Source organism: Stegodyphus dumicola, chromosome 9 (genome assembly GCF_044657685.1).
Source record: "Stegodyphus dumicola isolate Sdum_Otavi_A_Nest chromosome 9, ASM4465768v1".
NCBI lineage: Eukaryota > Metazoa > Arthropoda > Arachnida > Araneae > Eresidae > Stegodyphus > Stegodyphus dumicola.
The window spans coordinates 141856570-141876128 of NC_140776.1; the positions used below are offsets into that span (position 1 = coordinate 141856570).

The 19559-nt window shown below is 35.8% G+C and overlaps 1 protein-coding gene across 1 annotated transcript in view; it reads right to left on the bottom strand.

Annotated features, from left to right (window-relative positions):
- Positions 1 to 12176: 12176 nt before the first annotated feature.
- The window catches only part of LOC118188883 (glutathione S-transferase 1-like), a 28129-nt gene continuing 20746 nt past the window's right edge, over positions 12177 to 19559 (bottom strand). Inside the window, exons 4-6 of the mRNA XM_035359402.2 lie at positions 19337 to 19455; positions 12857 to 12967; positions 12177 to 12473 (exon numbers count right to left, since the gene is read on the bottom strand). Coding sequence (XP_035215293.1) covers positions 12288 to 12473; positions 12857 to 12967; positions 19337 to 19455 — 416 coding nt within the window. The 3' untranslated portion in view covers positions 12177 to 12287. The remainder of the gene's footprint in view (positions 12474 to 12856; positions 12968 to 19336; positions 19456 to 19559) is intronic.

Consider the following 19559-nt stretch of genomic DNA (forward strand, 5'->3'; position numbering starts at 1 on the left):
GTTACACCTTTACTACCAGTTGAGCAGTTTATTCAGCTCTTAAAATATATATTATATTTTATATCATTATTAAATCTGAAAAAAAAAATATTTTTTTACCCTCCTTACCTTGTTCAATTATCCAAATATTCTTACATCTGTGTAAATTCAGTCAGCTACAATATTGTTACGAATTTGGTATTTAAAAAGCAAATGTTAGTTCAATTATAAATTAAATGGTTTTATTTCTCGCGCAGTGCAGCGCGCGACGAATATTAAAAGAAAGCTAAGCCGGAAAAATTAAAAATACAAGAGCGCGTGCGTTAAATAAATAAATATCTCTTTTTGATTTCGAGAAAGTGCTGGAAAATTCTAGCGCGTGATTTTAAAATCTTATAAAAGGAGGAAAACATCTCAGTTTGTAGTAGTTGCTTAGTTTGTTGTTGTTTAGAAAACTACTGTTGTTGATTGTAGCGAATTCGCGGATTAGCGTTCTTTAGCTGTTTTGAATTACGTTCTATTGGACATTTGAGTAGTTAAAAGAAAACTACTGTGAGATATTGTAATACTGCGTGATAATTTGAGAAAATTTAAGCATTTTTGTTGTGATAATAATAAATTTTTGTTCATTTTTCATCGGAGTTGTGCATTCATTTAGTAACGAATCCGTACGCACGCAACAATTTTTGGTGTCAGAAGTGGGATTTGAATGCCAATAACAAGAGCGATGGAAGAGCAGTTAAGGCAATTGATAACAGCCTTTGCCTCGTTTAAAGAAGAAATGAAAGAAGAGATGAAATCTAGCCAAGGAAAGATGGAAGGGGCCGTCAACTCTGTTAAGGACGAAATGAAAGCCGTTCAAGCTGGTCAAGAAAGATTGAAGCAGGTCAAGAAGAAATGAAAAGAGAGATTACCTGCATAATAGAAAATAAATTTGAAGCTATGGAAGGCAGAATTGACACAGTTGAAAATAAAGTTGGACTAATTGAAGAAAGAGTTTCTTCGGTGAAAGAAGAAATAGAAGAAAGAGTTTCTTCTGTAAAAGAACATATAGAAGGGAGAGTTTCTGCTGTGGAGGAACGAATTGAAGGAAGAGTTTGTGCCGTCCAACACCAAATCGAACAACAAATTGATGAGAGAGTTTCTGAAGTTGCCAAAGAAATGGATACTTTAAAGAAATTCGTAGCGTCGGCAGGGAGCAGGAGTGATGATTTTAAATTCTTACCAATGCCTGCTCGTCCACCTCTGAAGCTATCCACATATGATGGGAAGACCTCCTGGCAGGTGTATAAGACACAATTTTCTATCGTGGCGGATGCGAATGGATGGGATTCCCAAGCTAAGGCCTGTCATCTCGCCGCTTCTCTAAGAGCCGATGCAGCGGATATCCTTCAGACTCTTCCCGAAAACAAAAGGTTAGATTTCGAAGCTCTGTCCGGCGCCTTGGAGTTGCGCTTTGGGGAGAAGTGTTTAAAAGACTACAGCAGGCTCCAATTAAAATCTCGTCAACAGAAGCCTACCGAAACACTTCAGGAGCTCGCCGCGGATGTTGAAAGGCTGTCCCATCTCGCCTTTTCGGAATGCCCGACAGAAACAAGGGAAATCCTGTCCTTGCAATACTTTATCGACGGCATCCGAGATACTGAAATACAGAAAGCTCTACGAATGGCGGATGTAAAAGATTTAAAAAGTGCTCTAGTGTACGCCATGAAATTTGAGGCAGCCCAGCAAGCCACTCGTCGAGACCGCCACCCAGTCAGAGCTGCTCAAGTCCAGGAGCCAGGGGATCAAGTCACCGCTCGACTTGACGATTTAACTAGACAACTGAACGCCTTGAGACGGAATATTGGTGAGAAGAAACCGACCGTTAAGTGCTGGAACTGCGGTGCTAAGGACACATACGAAGAAACTGCAAAACACCCCAGGGTACTGATGTTAAGACCGCTTCTAACAAGCAGCAGAAACTAATTAGTGGCCATCTCGCGGGGCGGAGTTTGCCAGATAATGAAAAGCCCCCGTTTAAAGAGCTTCAGATTTCTGCAATGAGAGGCGGCAGTAATGGACTTTTCATAATAGGACATATTAATGGAGTTCCGTGCAATATGACTATAGATACAGGAGCCAACGTCACTATCATCCAAAAAGATTTGGCTCAACAACTAGGAAACAAACTTATCTGGACGCCGCCCTGCGTTACCCTCCAGACTGTGTCCGGTGAGAAGATCGACATCGACGGAAAAGTAAATGTTAACATCACGTTTGGAAGTGCCGCTTACCATCACACGGCATATGTAGCAGAGATCACTGATTCTTGCATACTCGGATTGGACTTTCTAAGGAAATACAATTTTTGTTTGGACTTTAAAAATAACGAATTGCATTCTACATCTGAGGACATAGCGTTATTTGGAGTCAATGAAGAAGTTAAATCTGTCCATAAAATCATAGCACAAGACTATATCACAATACCGGCAAGAACAGAAATTTTACTTCCTGGATCCATAGCCGAAAATAGAAATTTCCGCTACGGCATCATAGAATATCCCAATAACTGTAATATCCCAAAAGGAGTACTTGTAGCCTCAACACTCATCGACCTATCCAGAACGGTTATCCCGGTGAGAGTCGCCAATGTAACTGAAAAGTCGAGAGTTATTAAGAAAGGTGAAGTGGTTGCAACATGTACTCCAGTAACCAGCGTTGAAAGAAAGAGTAACATCCCAGAATCCGTGTCCTCAGAGAGCATTACATCGGAGTTATTGCAGAATGCACAATTAAACGATAAAGAGAAAAATGCTGCCGATCGCGTCATTAAAGATCTTCAAGTTGTTTTCTCCCGCTCGTCTTCTAACGTGGGTCGAACTAGTTTGACACAACATAGATTAGATACTGGCGATCATCCCCCGATCAAGCAACATCCAAGACGTCTACCGTTTGCTAAACAGGAAGAGGTGCGAACACTGTTAAAAGATATGGAAGAAGGCGATGTCATCGAGCCTTCAGCGAGTCCATGGGCATCTCCCATCGTTCTCGTCAGAAAGAAAGACGGCTCAACAAGATTTTGCGTTGACTATCGCCGGTTGAATGAGGTTACGAAGAAAGACAGTTACCCTCTTCCTAGAATTGATGACATTCTAGACACTCTTTCTGGAAGCAAGTGGTTCTCAACACTTGATTTAAAGAGTGGGTATTGGCAGGTAGAAATCCATCCTGATGACCGAGAAAAGACGGCATTTACTACGGGACAAGGACTTTGGCAGTTCAAAGTGATGCCGTTTGGACTGTGTAATGCGCCGGCAACATTCGAACGTCTTATGGAGACTGTTTTGAAAGGCCTTTCCTACGAAGCCTGTCTGATATACCTGGACGATATCATCATCATCGGAAAGAGTTTTGAAGAGCATCTAGAAAATCTAAGAAAGGTGCTTCAGAAACTGAAAGAGGCCAATCTGAAGCTGACTCCCGCTAAATGCAAATTGTTTCGAAAGGAAGTGACTTACCTGGGACATGTCATCTCTGCAGAAGGTGTGCGCACGGATCCTGAAAAGGTATCAGCGGTTAAATCCTGGACGCGTCCCGAAAATGTCCATCAGCTGAGAAGCTTCCTAGGGCTTTGCACCTACTATAGGAGATTCGTGAAGAACTTTTCTTCCATCGCAAGACCACTTCACAAGCTGACAGAGAGCAAGCAAAGATTCTTGTGGACAAAGGAATGCGAGGATGCATTTAACAACTTAAAGGAAGCTTTAACATCTGCTCCAATCCTGACGTATCCTCAGCTCGACAGACCATTTATTCTCGACACCGACGCGAGCAATGAAAGTGTCGGTGCTGTTTTGTCCCAAGAAATAGACGGCCAAGAACGTGTAGTAGCTTACTGGAGCAAGTGCCTGTCTAAACCGGAGAGGAATTACTGTGTCACAAGGAAAGAGTTGCTCGCCATAGTCAAAGCTGTAGAACATTTCCATCATTATCTATACGGGAGAAAATTCCTCCTCCGCACGGACCATGCCTCATTGGCCTGGCTTTTAAATTTCAAAAATCCTGAGGGTCAAATAGCCAGGTGGATACAGAGACTCCAAGAATATGACATCACTATCCGTCATCGTAAGGGATCATCACACGGAAACGCCGACGCCCTGTCTAGAAGACCTTGCCAAGGAAGCTGCGGATATTGTTCCAGGGTGGAAGCGAAATACGAGCTGCTGACTCCGGTCGCAAGACAAATTACAACATCAACATCGGCTGATCGAGACCCGTGGAGTGATGATGAAGTCAGGAAAGACCAGCTGGAAGACCGCGACATTAAACCCATACTTGATTTAATAGAGTCATCAAACAGAAAACCTACATGGCAGGACATTTCTATCTGTAGTCCTACAACAAAACAATACTGGGCACTCTGGGATTCACTTCACATTCGAAACGGCGTCTTATACCGGAAATTCGAGTCGGATGATGGGAAGACGTTCCGATGGCAACTGATACTTCCAAGATCCCGGATTCCTGATGTCCTCAAAGAACTACATAACAGCCCTACAGGAGGTCACTTTGGAATTATGAAGACCTTACAGAGAGTTCGTGAGCGCTTTTACTGGAATAATGCAAAGAATGACGTGCAAAAGTGGTGCCGATCTTGCGATGCCTGTGCAGGTCGGAAAGGACCGAGGAAACGCAGCCGAGGCAGACTGCAACGTTACAACGTAGGTGCGCCTTTTGAACGTATCGCCTTTGACATCCTGGGACCTCTGCCACGAACTGCTGATGGCAACAAATACATACTCGTTGTCATTGATTACTTCACCAAGTGGCCTGAAGCTTATCCTATTCCTGATCAAGAGGCAGTCACAGTAGCTGAAGTAATGATACAGCACTGGATTTCCAGGTTCGGAGTGCCTCTTCAGTTACATTCCGATCAGGGAAGGAATTTTGCCTCGGCAGTAATCAAAGAACTATGCAAACTACTTGGCATTGACAAAACTCAAACGACGCCATTGCATCCCCAGTCGGACGGCATGGTAGAGAGGTTCAATCGAACCATCCTTAATAACCTCTCATTAGTGGTTTCCAGAAACCAACAGGACTGGGACAAGAAATTACCACTCTTTTTACTGGCTTACCGCAGTGCTGTCCACGAGACTACCGGCTATTCTCCATCACAGATGCTCTTCGGTCGTGACCTTCGTCTGCCTTGTGATCTATTGTTTGGCCGCCCTCCGGATGCTCCTTCATCGTCTGAGGAATATATTCAAGATCTCCAGGCCCGGTTTGAAGTGATGCACAATTTTGCACGAGAGCGAGTCAACTTGGCGACGGAGAAGATGAAGATCCGATACGACACAAGAGCTACTGAACATCAATTCCACGAAGGAGACAAGGTGTGGTTGTGAAATCCGACTCGACGGAAAGGACTTTGTCCGAAATTACAGTCACCTTGGGATGGCCCGTACACAGTCCTAAACAGGCTGAATGACGTCGTGGTTCGGATTCGTAAGTCTTCAAACTCTAAACCTAAAGTCGTTCATTACGACAGGTTAGCTCATTACTATGGCCATAGTACATAATGTAAATAATTGTAAATAGTATAAGACCATGGTCCTTTTTGTTTTTAAATGTGTATTTGATTTGATTTGTATTTAGTATTTGATTTGTATTTAGTATTTGTTTTATATTTAGTATTTGATAGCATTTGATTTGTTCAAGTTAGTTATTGCATTTATTGTTCATGTTGTTTGATATTGTAATGTAATGTTTATGCCTCAGTTGCATTTATGCCACAGTTGTAAGTTTAGCTTCCTATCCAGGGATTGTACTGCCCGGGACGTGCAGTCCTTGGGAAGGCAGTGTTACGAATTTGGTATTTAAAAAGCTAATGTTAGTTCAATTATAAATTAAATGGTTTTATTTCTCGCGCAGTGCAGCGCGTGACGAATATTAAAAGAAAGCTAAGCCGGAAAAATTAAAAATACAAGAGCGCGTGCGTTAAATAAATAAATATCTCTTTTTGATTTCGAGAAAGTGCTGGAAAATTCTAGCGCGTGATTTTAAAATCTTATAAAAGGAGGAAAACATCTCAGCTTGTAGTAGTTGCTTAGTTTGTTGTTGTTTAGAAAACTACTGTTGTTGATTGTAGCGAATTCGCGGATTAGCGTTCTTTAGCTGTTTTGAATTACGTTCTATTGGACATTTGAGTAGTTAAAAGAAAACTACTGTGAGATATTGTAATACTGCGTGATAATTTGAGAAAATTTAAGCATTTTTGTTGTGATAATAATAAATTTTTGTTCATTTTTCATCGGACTTGTGCATTCATTTAGTAACGAATCTGTACGCACGCAACAATATGTTTTTAGTTCTGTCTTGTAATAATTAGGAAAGGTAAACTGTTTTACATGGGGTAAGAGCTTCGGCTCAGATACCCGGGTGGCAACAATATTCCTAGAACCAAAATCAGGACCTATTTGCTGTTGGCGCTGTTGAACATCTACATAAATGATGAATCATCCATCCAACCATGCGGTCGATGGTCGTCAGTTATTAGTTCACGTTAAATAAGCTGATAAAATTTCGTGGTAGCGGCTACCAAACTTCGCTGTTTCCTGCGAGGTTCAAAACAACATTTAAGTATTTTGTGGTGTGCTTGTCGATATGAATGACATGCTACGGTCATCGAAGAGAAAGAAATCTACTTCATCAACAACGAATGGGAGGAAGAGCTGTTATTACGTTCCGTGAAAAAAAGTTTTATTTATTATGTTGTGCTTCAGTAGTAAAACAAAAGCGATCGAATGTTGAACGTCATTATAAAGCCGTTCATTAGGATTTCAATGATAAATATCCACTTAGGTTTGCATTACGTAAGCTTAAGTTCAATTACTGGAATCTTCTCTAAAAGTTCAACTTAGCAGTTTTTTACCCTAAAAAATGAAGCAAAGAATCACACGGAAGCAGCCTCCAAAGTAAGTTACATCACGTAAAAAAGGCATGGAGAGGAAATCGGAAACTTGACATAAAACAGGGGTTGAGCAGTAGGCGCAGTCAAAGTTAACCAATGTGGATAAAGGATCCTTTTCACCTTCAACGTTTGTTCCAGATAAAGAGAAATTCCTAAATGAGAAGCAGGCTACGGAGGCCAGATGCGGAATTGTTTTAAGAAAAAGAATTGTTAAGTGTGAAATTGCTGGAAAGCCTTTCGTTGCGGGAGGTAAATGGATGCGGAGACTTTATGAAAAAAAGGCTGGGCCTGAAGCATTGGCACCATTTATTGTTTATATATTCCTTGAGCTATGATGCAAACTAAATAGAGTTTTAATTGCATTGTATGTATTGATTTCGTAATAGACGTTTCCTTGGAATAAGCTGTATCTCGGACAATTTCCCACGGCGAGTCAAAAGGAGAAAAATACCCTACTCGTCTTTCTTGGGGCGTCATAGAAAAATATGTTCGGTCCTTAAGTTTAATTGCTACGTTGTTATAATTGGTTTGGAAAAGGCTGTACTAGATTGCAATGGCAATTATGTTCAAGTGAGGCGTGGTTGCATCAGAAGTTGTCGTTTAATTAATAATTAGGTCTGGAGTTAGATACTAAATTTTTGCTTTAAAAGAGGCTTTTGTTTCTTTTCAATAATTTTGGACTTGCTTTGAACCGGATAAGTAGTTAGTGAAAGTAAAGAAAATGCAGGGGGATAACTATGGATAGGTGCGTAGATGAGAGAGAAGATTTTATTGGTGATAACTGATAGAAAGGGATGTTGGAATGAAAGACTGAGTCCAGAGTTGTGTTGTTAGGATTTTCAAGATGTGCCAGATAGTTGGAAACATTACAGATGTTTAGGGCTCGTGTAATGGAATTCAATAGAGTAGGATGAAAGAGAAGGACTTGAACGTGTAAATTCCTTGTGACGAAAATGCGACGTTCTGTGAGGAGCTTTTGTCATGACATTTGTATTGCAAAATTATACCGAATTTATAACTCCAAAAGTGATGACAAACGTATTTCTGTCTTCGAGGCTGCTTTTTAATGGATGAATGAAGTAAAAACATGCGTGAGCGTTCAGTTTCCTGATTTAGCGATTCAGAAAAATGGCTTTTGGCATTGACTGATGGTGTGCAACTATCTCGGCGTTGTGATCCTGTTTTCCGAAGTATTATAAGAAAACTGTTCGGAACTGATATTTAGCGTAATGAAGTAAACCGCTCCGCTAACGAGCAATATCGAACTGTGTTAAGTATTGTACAAGTGACTAGTGTTAAGGACAGGTTTCATAACTTCATTGCAGTCTGATTCTAGGAACGTTATCCTTCAGCGTTGGGTAAGTTTGTTTTCAGCTTCGGAATTCCGTAGTACTTACTGCTCATGTAAGTACTTTTCCTCTCATCCTAGCATGAAGTGATGAATATGTAAAACTAGAAATTTTTTTTTTTTTTTTTTTTTTTTTTTTTGCTGAGATTAGGATAAAGTTGTATTTGTATGTTTATTTGAACCTTAATATGTTTTTTGTGGTGCTTAGGAAAATGTATAAAAAAATTAATATTTCATACCTAGGATTATGTGTTTATTTAGGATTATTTTTCGTCCGCAACAGATACAGCCAAAGAATTGTAAATTGTATATGTTAAACAAACCTTGGGTAAGTGAATTCCGTTTGTATTTGTGCTTAATTGTCAAAATGTTCATTAGGGAGTCAGATTAAAACTTTACAATTTATCAAATTTTTGTATGTGATTATTCTGCTCCTAAAATCTCTTACACAACAATGCTTAACTGCCAACGTGGAAGAAATAATTATGTTGTAAAACTTCAAGTTATTGACCAAAAATTACCTTCTATGTTAAGATTAAAATTATGTTTGCAGCTAGGAGACAAAAATTAATGTCTGTTTATACTGAAGACTCACTGGAGAAATGCAAAGATGTATTTGAAGGCTTAGTTTGTTTAAAGGAAAAGTATAAAATCCAGTTAAAAACAAGAGACAAAATCAGTAATTCATCTTCCAAGAAAAATACCAACTATACGAGATAAAGTGACGAATGAGCTAACAAGAGTTAATAAATTTAAATATCACTGAGAAAGTATGAGAACCAACTGTAATGGGTAAGTTCAATAGTCACTGTTGTCAAACCTAACAAAATAAAAATATATATATATCCTAGAGTTTTAAATAAAGCAACAATAGGAGAACGTTATCCTATGTTAACCGTAAACGAAACTGTAACTAGAATGCTAAAATCAAAAATATTTTCTGACTTAGATGCTTATAATGCTTTTTTGGCCAATCCATCTTGACAAAGAAAGAAAGTAGTAATTTGTGTGCATTCAGAACTTTTAGCAGATACAAATTTGAAAGACTATCACTCAGCATATGTTCGGCTCAAGAAAGTTGTCAAGAAAATCAAGCTTCCGAATTTTATCAAAGTAAATCAAACCAAATAAAAGAAGGTCTAGAAGGCGTTGAATGTATTATAGACGATATCTTAATATGTGTATTTAAGGCAAAGGAAAAGGCTTACAACTTAAAAATACACTCTAAAGTACGAAAAAATAATCTGAAGTTCAGTAAGCGTAAAATAAAAGTTAGCCATATGAATTATAGAAGGCATAATTTAAGTGAAGATGGGTTAAAACTTGACCGTTCTAAAGAGATCTAAAGATCTTTTTAGCAATTGATAAAATGCCACAACCTGAAGATGTGCTTTCTTTCCAAAGATTTTTAGCAATGATCTTTTACTATTATTACTGCATCATTAAGGCTGCTATTACACATCCGTTTGTTTCGGAAGAGCAACTGTTTGGAACATTTTTTCTGCTTTGTCACAGCAGCCAATCACCACGGATCACTTTGGGGTTAACATGCAAAGGGAAAACTGGTTCTCCATTACAAACAAGCTGATAATATTCGAAGCTGATAGCTGATTGGTTGAAAACGAAGAACTTACAATTTGTTCCTAAAAGAAGGAAAAAAATCACGCGTGTTCCTTTCAATAGTAAACCAAGCAGAAAAATTGTCCGAAACAATTGTTCGCATGTAACAAATGCATGTGTGATATGGATTTAAGAGGGTTACTTGAGAAAAATATTCTCTGGCATCAGACTGAAAGAAAGCGTTGAAACATCAAAAAGCTTAAATTTAAAGGACTGATTGCAAAAGCACCGATATTAAAATTCTATGACATTGCTAAGATAACATTCTTTCTGTAGATGCAAGTTCTAAAGAATTAGGCACTGTTTTAGTGCAAGAAAATCAGCCAATTGCTTATGCTTTCAGTGCTCTGAATAAGAATCAGAAAATTATTTTAACAGAAAAAGAGCTTTCAGCTATTACTTTTGAATGCTCTAAATTTCATCAATATATATGTAAGATAGAAAATATATAAATCAGCTATAAATAATTTAATTTATTCAAAGCTTCTTAATTCCTTATATTTAATTTGGGTATTTCTTCTCTCTATTCTAAAAATGACAACATTTCTGGACTGCGCAATTTCTAGGTTAATCTATGCCACTAAGCTTGCGTAACGCTGATGACGTAGTTAATTGGGAACCTAAACTCTGAGAACTAAAACGTTTCCAATTCAAACCAGAACTCTTCTCTTAATAGTTTGCCATACTGGATAAATGCGTACTTTTAGCTTCACTTTGTCTGTTGCTTGGACGTCGCTGTGTTCTCTTCGCAACAGTATTAAAAAATATAAATGTTCTTGAAAAAGCACGATTAGAGTGACAGATTATTCGTGGCTACAATTGTGAGTTTAAATAAAAGTGGAATTTAATGCTACTCGACTCGACTTCTTTTTCTTCAGTATGGGTCGACGCTGTAAGCATCAATCACTGCTGTCAACATTTTTGTTTTCTTCTTGTTCAGTTAATTCCTTGAGCTCATCATTAGAAAGACTAGCCGCTGCTTCTTGAATTATTTCTTCGACATCTTCCACATTTACCCCTTCAAAATATGTCTGTACAATACCGCACCAAACAAGAAATACAAGTACACTCTTTCGGATATGTATTTGAAACCTATCGCTGCATAATATTTCGGGGAATCCCCGTATGCTGCGAGCGATTTCGTGGAATCCCCGGGTTGAAATAAAAGAGCGCTAAACCTAAACAGCGCTAAATGAAACAGCGTTAAGCGGGGTCTTACTGTACATACGTACGTACAGACATAACGAAAAAAATATCTTCTGAATCTATTTTAAATCCATTTCACAGTCCGTTTTGGAAAAAAAAAAAAAAAAAAAAAAAAAAGTCCTTTATTTTGAACGTACGTACAGATATCACGCAAAAACATCGTTCAAATGGCTTGGAGAGGTCAAAATGAATATTTTCGTTGAAATATGATTTGCGAAAATTTTCGCAATCACAATACTTCCTTTACTTCGTACAAGGAAGCACGAAAGGGTAATCAAAATGAAATTCAAACGCAACAAATAATAAAAAGAGAATTACTTATTTAAGGTATAAAGGTAAATTCAGCTCTTTTAAAGAATCAGTTAATTGTATGGTTTTGGAAATATCAATTACGACAGCCAGAAGAACATTATTAATAATAGATTAAAAGCTTGGAAGTCCAAGAAAAGAGACATTAAGAAAGATTAGGACATTAAAAGATTAAGACATAAGGACAGAGACATTAAGAAAAGATAAAGGTTAAAAATGCGATATAATTTAGGCATTACAAAAGGAAGTAAAATAGGCAAAACATACACATATTTTACTGAGTTGAATAAATACTTTCAATATCATTCTGTTGCCTTTATTTTTAGTTTAAATTAGATTTGATTTTATAATGCCTATATAACATATTCTTGGTACTCTGATATATTCTTTATTATTTTTGTCATGGAATTTTCACTTTCATTAGCAATTTTCATTGTTTGTCAGCATTTGAGATTATTTAGTTATCTAGATATTTTGTATGCAACTTTCCAGAGTTACGTTAGATTCTGAGTACTTCTTAGAGCATTGCATTTTTGCTTAATATTGTTATTATAGGGCTGAGGGGTTTCTATTTGAGACATTTAATAATATCAAGCTCTATTTCATGTTTACTGATTACACATGGAAGCGGCAGGCTAAAAATTCAGATATAATACAAAGACTGAACTTAACATTTTTAATAGCAGTATTTGATTAATGAGAAAACAACGATATTACTTTTACTGTAAATAAAAAATAGTTAGAATAAAAATCATAGAATCACAGTAATACAAGTTTTATTAAAAATATTTCCACATCATTTTACAAGAATTAGATTTTAGTAGCTCCAACAAACATTCATTCACATTAAAATTATTTGACATGAAGCAATTACATGCTATTTTTTCTAATTACTGCTGATTGAGCAAGTTCCGTTTCAATGAAATGTGAGACAATTGGGTTTGAGGTCACTTTTTCCACAAAAGCTCTTAATTTGGAATGACTTTCAAGCAGCTTTGGCTGGCGAATTTGTAAACCTGCGAGCATTAAAGCCACACCTAAATCACACCAGGTAAGCTGTGAAGAAAATCAAAAAATTGCATATTAAATATAAGGCATGTTATTTATCAAAGCACCATTACAACTCTATTATAACGTAAAAATATAAAAGAAAAATCCATTTTCTTATTAAAGAGGCTATGGCATAGGCCTTTGGCATAATTTAAAATTGATAAAATTGAATAGCGTGAGTAATGCAAATATGAAGATTAACTCGCCAGTTTTAGCATTTTAACAAGGAATTATCTAGAAATGCATTTTTCTTGTTCTTTTTTTTTATATATGTTTTTTATATTAATCTAGATTAACGATTTTCAGCTCCCTTCGCTCATGAATTTAACTTTAATTTTGATGTAAAAATTAAAACTATTCGAAAGGAAATAAAAATTCAGAAGCATTACCTTCTCGCTGGCAAAATAACCACTGGAGAGGTTCGAATTTTCAAGAAACTTTTCATACTTTTCTAAGTATCGGGGAACATCTTCTTGCATCATTTGTTTCAAAAGTGTGACCTAAAAGTAAATTATATAAAACTTAATTTATGGTTGTCAAATTTATCTTATGGTTGAAATTAAATGCAATATAAATATGACACTCATACATCCTCATGCAACGTGCACGTAAATGACAGATGTAGTAACTGTTTCCATTGCCATTCAGAGAGCATTAAATTCAGATGTAAGTGATTATTCCATTTCGTTATTAATAAACAATTTTATTTACAAATTATACAAGCATCATTATTAGGCATAACGCCTTCATTATTATTAGGCTTAGCCTCTTCGTTTTTCCATCAAACTAAATTTAAGTTACAGAATATCAACAGAGACAAGACGCTCGGAGCGCCAACCTAACGGTTGCTTAGCTATCAATTTATAACTTTTATTAATTGTGAAATTATCAGTAATTTAAAAGTGTGAGTGACACTAAGTCTAAAGTGGAGCTATTTATTTACAGTTGAAATTCTTAGAAGTGTAGTGAATTAAGTTAGTTATTTCAGCAACTTCAGGGTCTTTAACCCAGTGGGACTGAAATTTAACTTTACATTTTTGTGCGTCGAAAATCTGCCTTTCTGCCCTCTGGCCGGATTGTCAATTTTTGTATAAAAAGTCTAATTTTAATTGTAAAAATTGGTTTTTGTAACTTCATGTTTTAGATGTTTCTGTATTTTACAATTTTTAACGAAGATGTAATAATAATAACAAGATACAACTGTCAAATAAAATAACTAAATATGACATCGTTGCTGAATTTTCTAAAATGTTACGTTTGTAGTAATTACATTTAATACGTATCTTGTCAGTAAAGTACATGGTTTATTTTCTCATTTAAAACATCAGAAAATGCTTTGTTGGCAAGTATGAAAAGTCGCCAAATATTTTCGCTAGTTTCGAGCCTAGAGAAAATGAGATAATCTTACGTCTTTAACTATAAACAAAAGAATATTTAAATTCTTGAAGAAACAGTTAAAGAAAAGTATCGCAACCTCATTCGTAGAAAAGAAAAGTACTGTTAATCCCTCGTATCACTTTGATAAAGTAATTTTCCCAGTTTGAATTCAGAAAACAATAGTATAACACGTCAATGATTAAAGTTTTGATTTGTTATTAGTTAAAAAAATATTAAATTTATATTAATATATTACATACATAAGGAGAAAAAGTTAGACTCATTAAACAAGAAAAAATTTTGTTTCCAAGTGACCGTATACGTTTTTATAGCTCAGATTATATATTTTATTTAAAATGAAAATAAATAAAAGATACAGTTATTTATTTACGTAAGACACTGAGGTAAATAAATAAATTAATATGGTCACCACATGAGTTCCTTGTGTGGCCCATTAAATTATACAATTTTTTTGCCGCACTTCATTTAAACTTTTATTTCGTCGAATATCACCAGAGATATACTTCTCATGCTATCAATTGTTCTCATTTCGCAACATGGAAAAATGCATAAAAACAGAGAACATCTTCATTAAAAATTGTAAAATACAGAAACATCTAAAACATGAAGTTACAAAAACCAATTTTACAATTAAAATTAGACTTTTTAGACAAAAATTGACAATCCGGCCAGAGGGCAGAAAGGCAGATTTTCGGCGCACAAAAATGTAAAGTTAAATTTCAGTCCCACTGGGTTAAAGACCCTGAAGTTGCTGCAATAACTAACTTAATTCACTACACTTCTAAGAATTTCAACTGTAAACAAATAGCTCCACTTTAGGCTTAGTGTCACTCACACTTTTAAATTACTGATAATGTCACAATTAATAAAAGGCATAAAAACCTTAACCGTAACTTAAGAACAATGTAATTCAATCACTTTATAAGGTATTTCTCCCACTTCCCTAGCGTGCCTTCGTGGTGTAACGGTAGCACGCTGGGCTGGTATTCCAGAGGTCCGTGGTTCGATTCCTGGCGGAGGGAATTTTCATCTTTTCTGCTTCCAATTAACCTAATGACTCTACAACTTTTAAAGCAAAAAATGTACAATTTAACAATATATAAGAATGAAAAAAAAAAGAACTCACCGAGCCTGGTAAGAGAGTGGGTATATATATATATATGCTTGGTGAGGCTGATAGCAACAAAAAAGAGAGATGCACAACTAGATGTTATAGTAGTCCCATATGCAAAATTTCAGCGTTTTAGAGTTATGCGACTTGCTTACATACGTATGTATATGTACAGGCATCACAAAATAAACTATTTCTGAATCCATTTTAAATTCGTTTTACCGTTGCATTTTTCAAAGATAGAGTCCTTTGGTACTTTATTCTGTCCTTTGGTACAGATGTCAGGGAAAAAATCATTCAAATGGGTTGGAAAGTGGTCAAAATGGATATTTTTGTTAAAATATTATAAATTTTTCGCGATTACAATACTTCCTTTGTTTCGTACAAGAAATTAAAGATCTTCCTTGTCAAGTTATAACAACGGAAATCTGTGAATTGAATACGTAACTATGCTGCCAAGAAAAGTTTTCTTAGGGATTGCAACGTTTGGCAACTTCTCAAGCTAGCAAGAAAATTTTCTTTTTTCGGCGTTGTTAATGGAAAGCTTCAAAACGGGTATCAATTATTTATTTTTTTATATGCCTTTTTTTAATAAAAGCTATTTTATATTTTTTCTTTTTTAAATGGGCATACTACACAAATAACAGTAAAATAAATAACTAAATCTGAAATCAATGCTTAATTTTCTAAAATGTTTCATTTAATATAATCGAATTTTATATGCATTATGTTGGTAAAAGACGCGTAACAATTACTTTACGTATTTATATACCATGTATTAACACAAATAAATAAAAACAATTTTTAAATTTATTCTCCTTTAAAATATTTTGCATTATAATGTGCATATTTGTCTATGTCGAATATTTGCCAATGTCGAGTCCCTTCGCCTGATTGCATGTATAATGCATACTGTATATCTAAACATTGTTGTTGCTACTTCATATGAGAAGACACACACTCTGAAAGAAACACTCAGGCGCAAGCTTTAAAATTGAGTTACTTATTATCTCGAACGTTAGTATAAGCTTTCGACGTATGTTCACTATAAACAAATACAAGACGCACGAGATTTTTATACGTAAAGAGTAAAAATTTTTTATAAAGGTTAAAATAACAGTATAAAATCAAATGAAAAATTAGTAAGTGTGATAACTGAAGTACAGTATTTACACTGGACTGCGGTTTTAGTTAATACACAAAAGTAAAACAGACATATATGTCTGTATCTTAGTAGCAACAAAGTGGGCATATGAGCGTTTATGAACGATTACTATATACGTTTTATAAAATATATAATATTTCGATGGATCTTTTAATTTCGTTGCTTAAGAGAACGCATCTTCACTTTTTCAGTCTATTTTCATATGTACAAATAATATTTACCGTAATATTTACATGGTAATTATAATATTTACACGATAACATTACTTTTGACTATATCAATTAAGGCAAATTGAAGTCCAAATGGAAATGCAGGGTAAGGGTAAGTCATTGTGCGTGGTTTATGATAAATAGCAAATGATATGCAGAATATATCCAACTGCATTACATGCACCAATTTAGCATTTTTCGAAAATTTAAAGCATTTCGGAGAATATTCCTTTTGTAGCCCACTTATTATTCTAAACTGTATTGTCTCTGGCCATGTACCTTTCAAAATTTAGTGTGTTATTGTTCTAAAATCTTCTGTAATTTGTTGTTTAATAAGTTCAACACTGATACTAAATTTGGCCAAATCACCATGACCACTTTCATACTCTATACACAAAGAAATTTAGCAATTATTTTTTCCCGTCTAGCTAACCAGGAAACGGATCTACATAACACCTATAATTTTTTTTACAGTAGTAATCGCAAAAAATTGTGTTTATGCAATTAGATTATAGTGTTATTTTAGACTGACTGATCTAGAACCAGTGTTCTGGTTTGCATAGAATCTTAACGCGAATGTCCTCCCGAAATTACTTGACTGACAAGCGATTTATTGCTTCAGGGAGAATTAAGATGACTAAGTCTTACGAAGGTTGAAATAACGCTTTGTCTTAGAAAAGAAAGATCGAGCTTTACTGATCAAGCAGTATTAGAACGGCAGTAATTTTCAACTGCACATAGAGAATATGAACGCTTGAGAGGCTTTCGAAAATAGCCTATTTCAAGACAGGGTATGAAATAGATGATTTCTAAATTTCAAGAGAGTGGGGTGTTGTCTGTGCTGCGAGGAAGAGGACGGAAACGGATGTGAAATGAAACCGTGTATGAAGTCTCTCTTGCCGTGGCCGAGAGAGCACCCAGTTCCCAATGTTCTTCAACATGTGCTCTAGCACATGTTGAGTGATTTACCTCTCACATGGTCGACAGTATGAAGTGTTCTGCAATCCATTATAAAGTGGTATCCATACGATATCCAAGTTCTGCAAGAACTGCATGCTGCAGACCTGTACAAACGGCAGTGGATTTGTTAGCCTTTGTTTTGCCAGAATAGCCGTTGTCAATGCATGGCCTCATGGTCTTGGAACATTTTGCGGTTGAGCGAGTTGCATTTTACCCTAGACTAAGTTCTTAATACTGAAACTGTAGTACATAGGATTCTGCAACCTTAATGTTATGCTCAAATGGTCTCTGCATCCTAATTAAATTACTGTATATGGTGGTTTAACTGTTGATTTCACTGTTGATCCATTTTTCTTTGAGGAGTACACTCCTCAAAGAATGTGCACTCAAATGTGCTCCATAACGGTGCCCATTACTGCGAACGTCTTCATTACTGCCTTACAAGAACGAGAATGTTTACAGACCAATAAGTTCATGCAAGATGGTGCACCACCTCACATTGCAGGACTAGTAAAGGCAATGCTTCGTACCCAAGTTTCAGATGATAGAGTAATTTTGAGAAGTTTTCCGACTGCTTGGCCGCCTCCTACTTTGGACTTGAATCCATCTGATTTGTGAGGATTCCTGAAATCTATGGAGGAAGGATGCGGATTATGCCTGAATTTAAAGCAAGCGTAACCGCATGAAACGTCATGTTCCTACCAATTGATCGAAAAAACCTTCGCTTTTCTGTTGAAAACGTTATAACGTGCTCTGAATGCGTGAATGACGCAAATGAGGCGTATATTGAGAAATTCTGACGTGAACCCCAATGACTTTCTTCTACGGCCTATTAAAATATATGCATTATTTTAACTGTACATCATTTAAACTTGTTTCTTCACACATCATTAGAGATGTATTTCTCATTCAACTAATTCCATTCTCACTTCTTAGCAAAGCAGAAACACATAAAAATTCAAACTTCTACTTTAAAAATGGTAAGATACAGAAAACATAAAGCCCTAAATACAGTTAAAAACAGCTAAAAAAAACCGATTTTTACAATTTAAATTAGAGTTTCTACGAAAAAGCAAGTAATTCGGTCTGCGAGCAGGAAGATAGAATTTTCGGTGCTCAAAACTGAAAGTTTACTTTTGGTCCCACTCGGGAAAAAAAAAAATCACACTGAAGTTATTGTAGAAATTGATTTAACTCACTATTCTAGTAACAGCTTCAAATGTAAACAAATTCGGGTTTATTAGGCTTAACAGTACTTTAACAACTTTTAAATTGGTGATAATTCTACAACCATTGCATGCACATTAACTAAAGGCATAAAAACCTTAAGCGCGATATATCAACAACATAATTCAATAACTTTTAAAGCAAAAAATGCACAATTTACTAACATATAAAAATAAAAACTAAGCTCACCGAGTTGGGTAATAGAGTGGGTGTATATATATATATATTATATTATATGTAGTATATATTGCGGCAAATTGCAAGAAAAAAGAGGGGTGTACAACTACATGTTACAGCTGTCATATATAGAAAATTTCAATGTTCTAAGGTTACTTGTTTTTGAGTTTTGCCAGATACATACACACGTACCGTACGCGCCGACGCCACCAACAAATCTCTTCTGAATCTATTTCACAATCCACTTTGAAAAAATGTATCCTTTATTATGTCCATACACAAACATGTCACGAAAAACATCATTCAAATGGAAGTGAGAGAGGTCAAAATGAATGTTTTCGAACAAATATGATACCCGAAATTTTCGCGATTACAATGTTTTCTTTTATTTCGCACAAGGAAGTAACAATGCTGTGATTAAATAAAGCGTCGCATTTCCAATTCGTGTTTTTTATTCCTTATATGCTCTATTCTCACCTGGTGGTCCAAATTTGAATTAATTCCTTGTCCATACAACGCACACACCAAGTTTCAACGAAATAGGTCTACCAGAACGGGTTCTGCGTAGTTCTAAATAGGGTGACTTAAATTATAACAATCCAGAACTCTATTTTAAGGTTACCTGCTGTGAAACGTCCAACTTTGAGATATGGGTTCCTCTCATTTTTGAGAACATGACACCTAATCCGTCCATGATCATGTCACATATGGCAGCTTCTTCATTGGTTTCACCTACCAGATCTGCAACGAAGTAAGATATTTCTTTGAAGAGATTTGTTTAAAGTAGATATTAAAAATTCCTAAAACTATGAAAAAGTTGAGCTTATGTCTACATATCTGTAGTA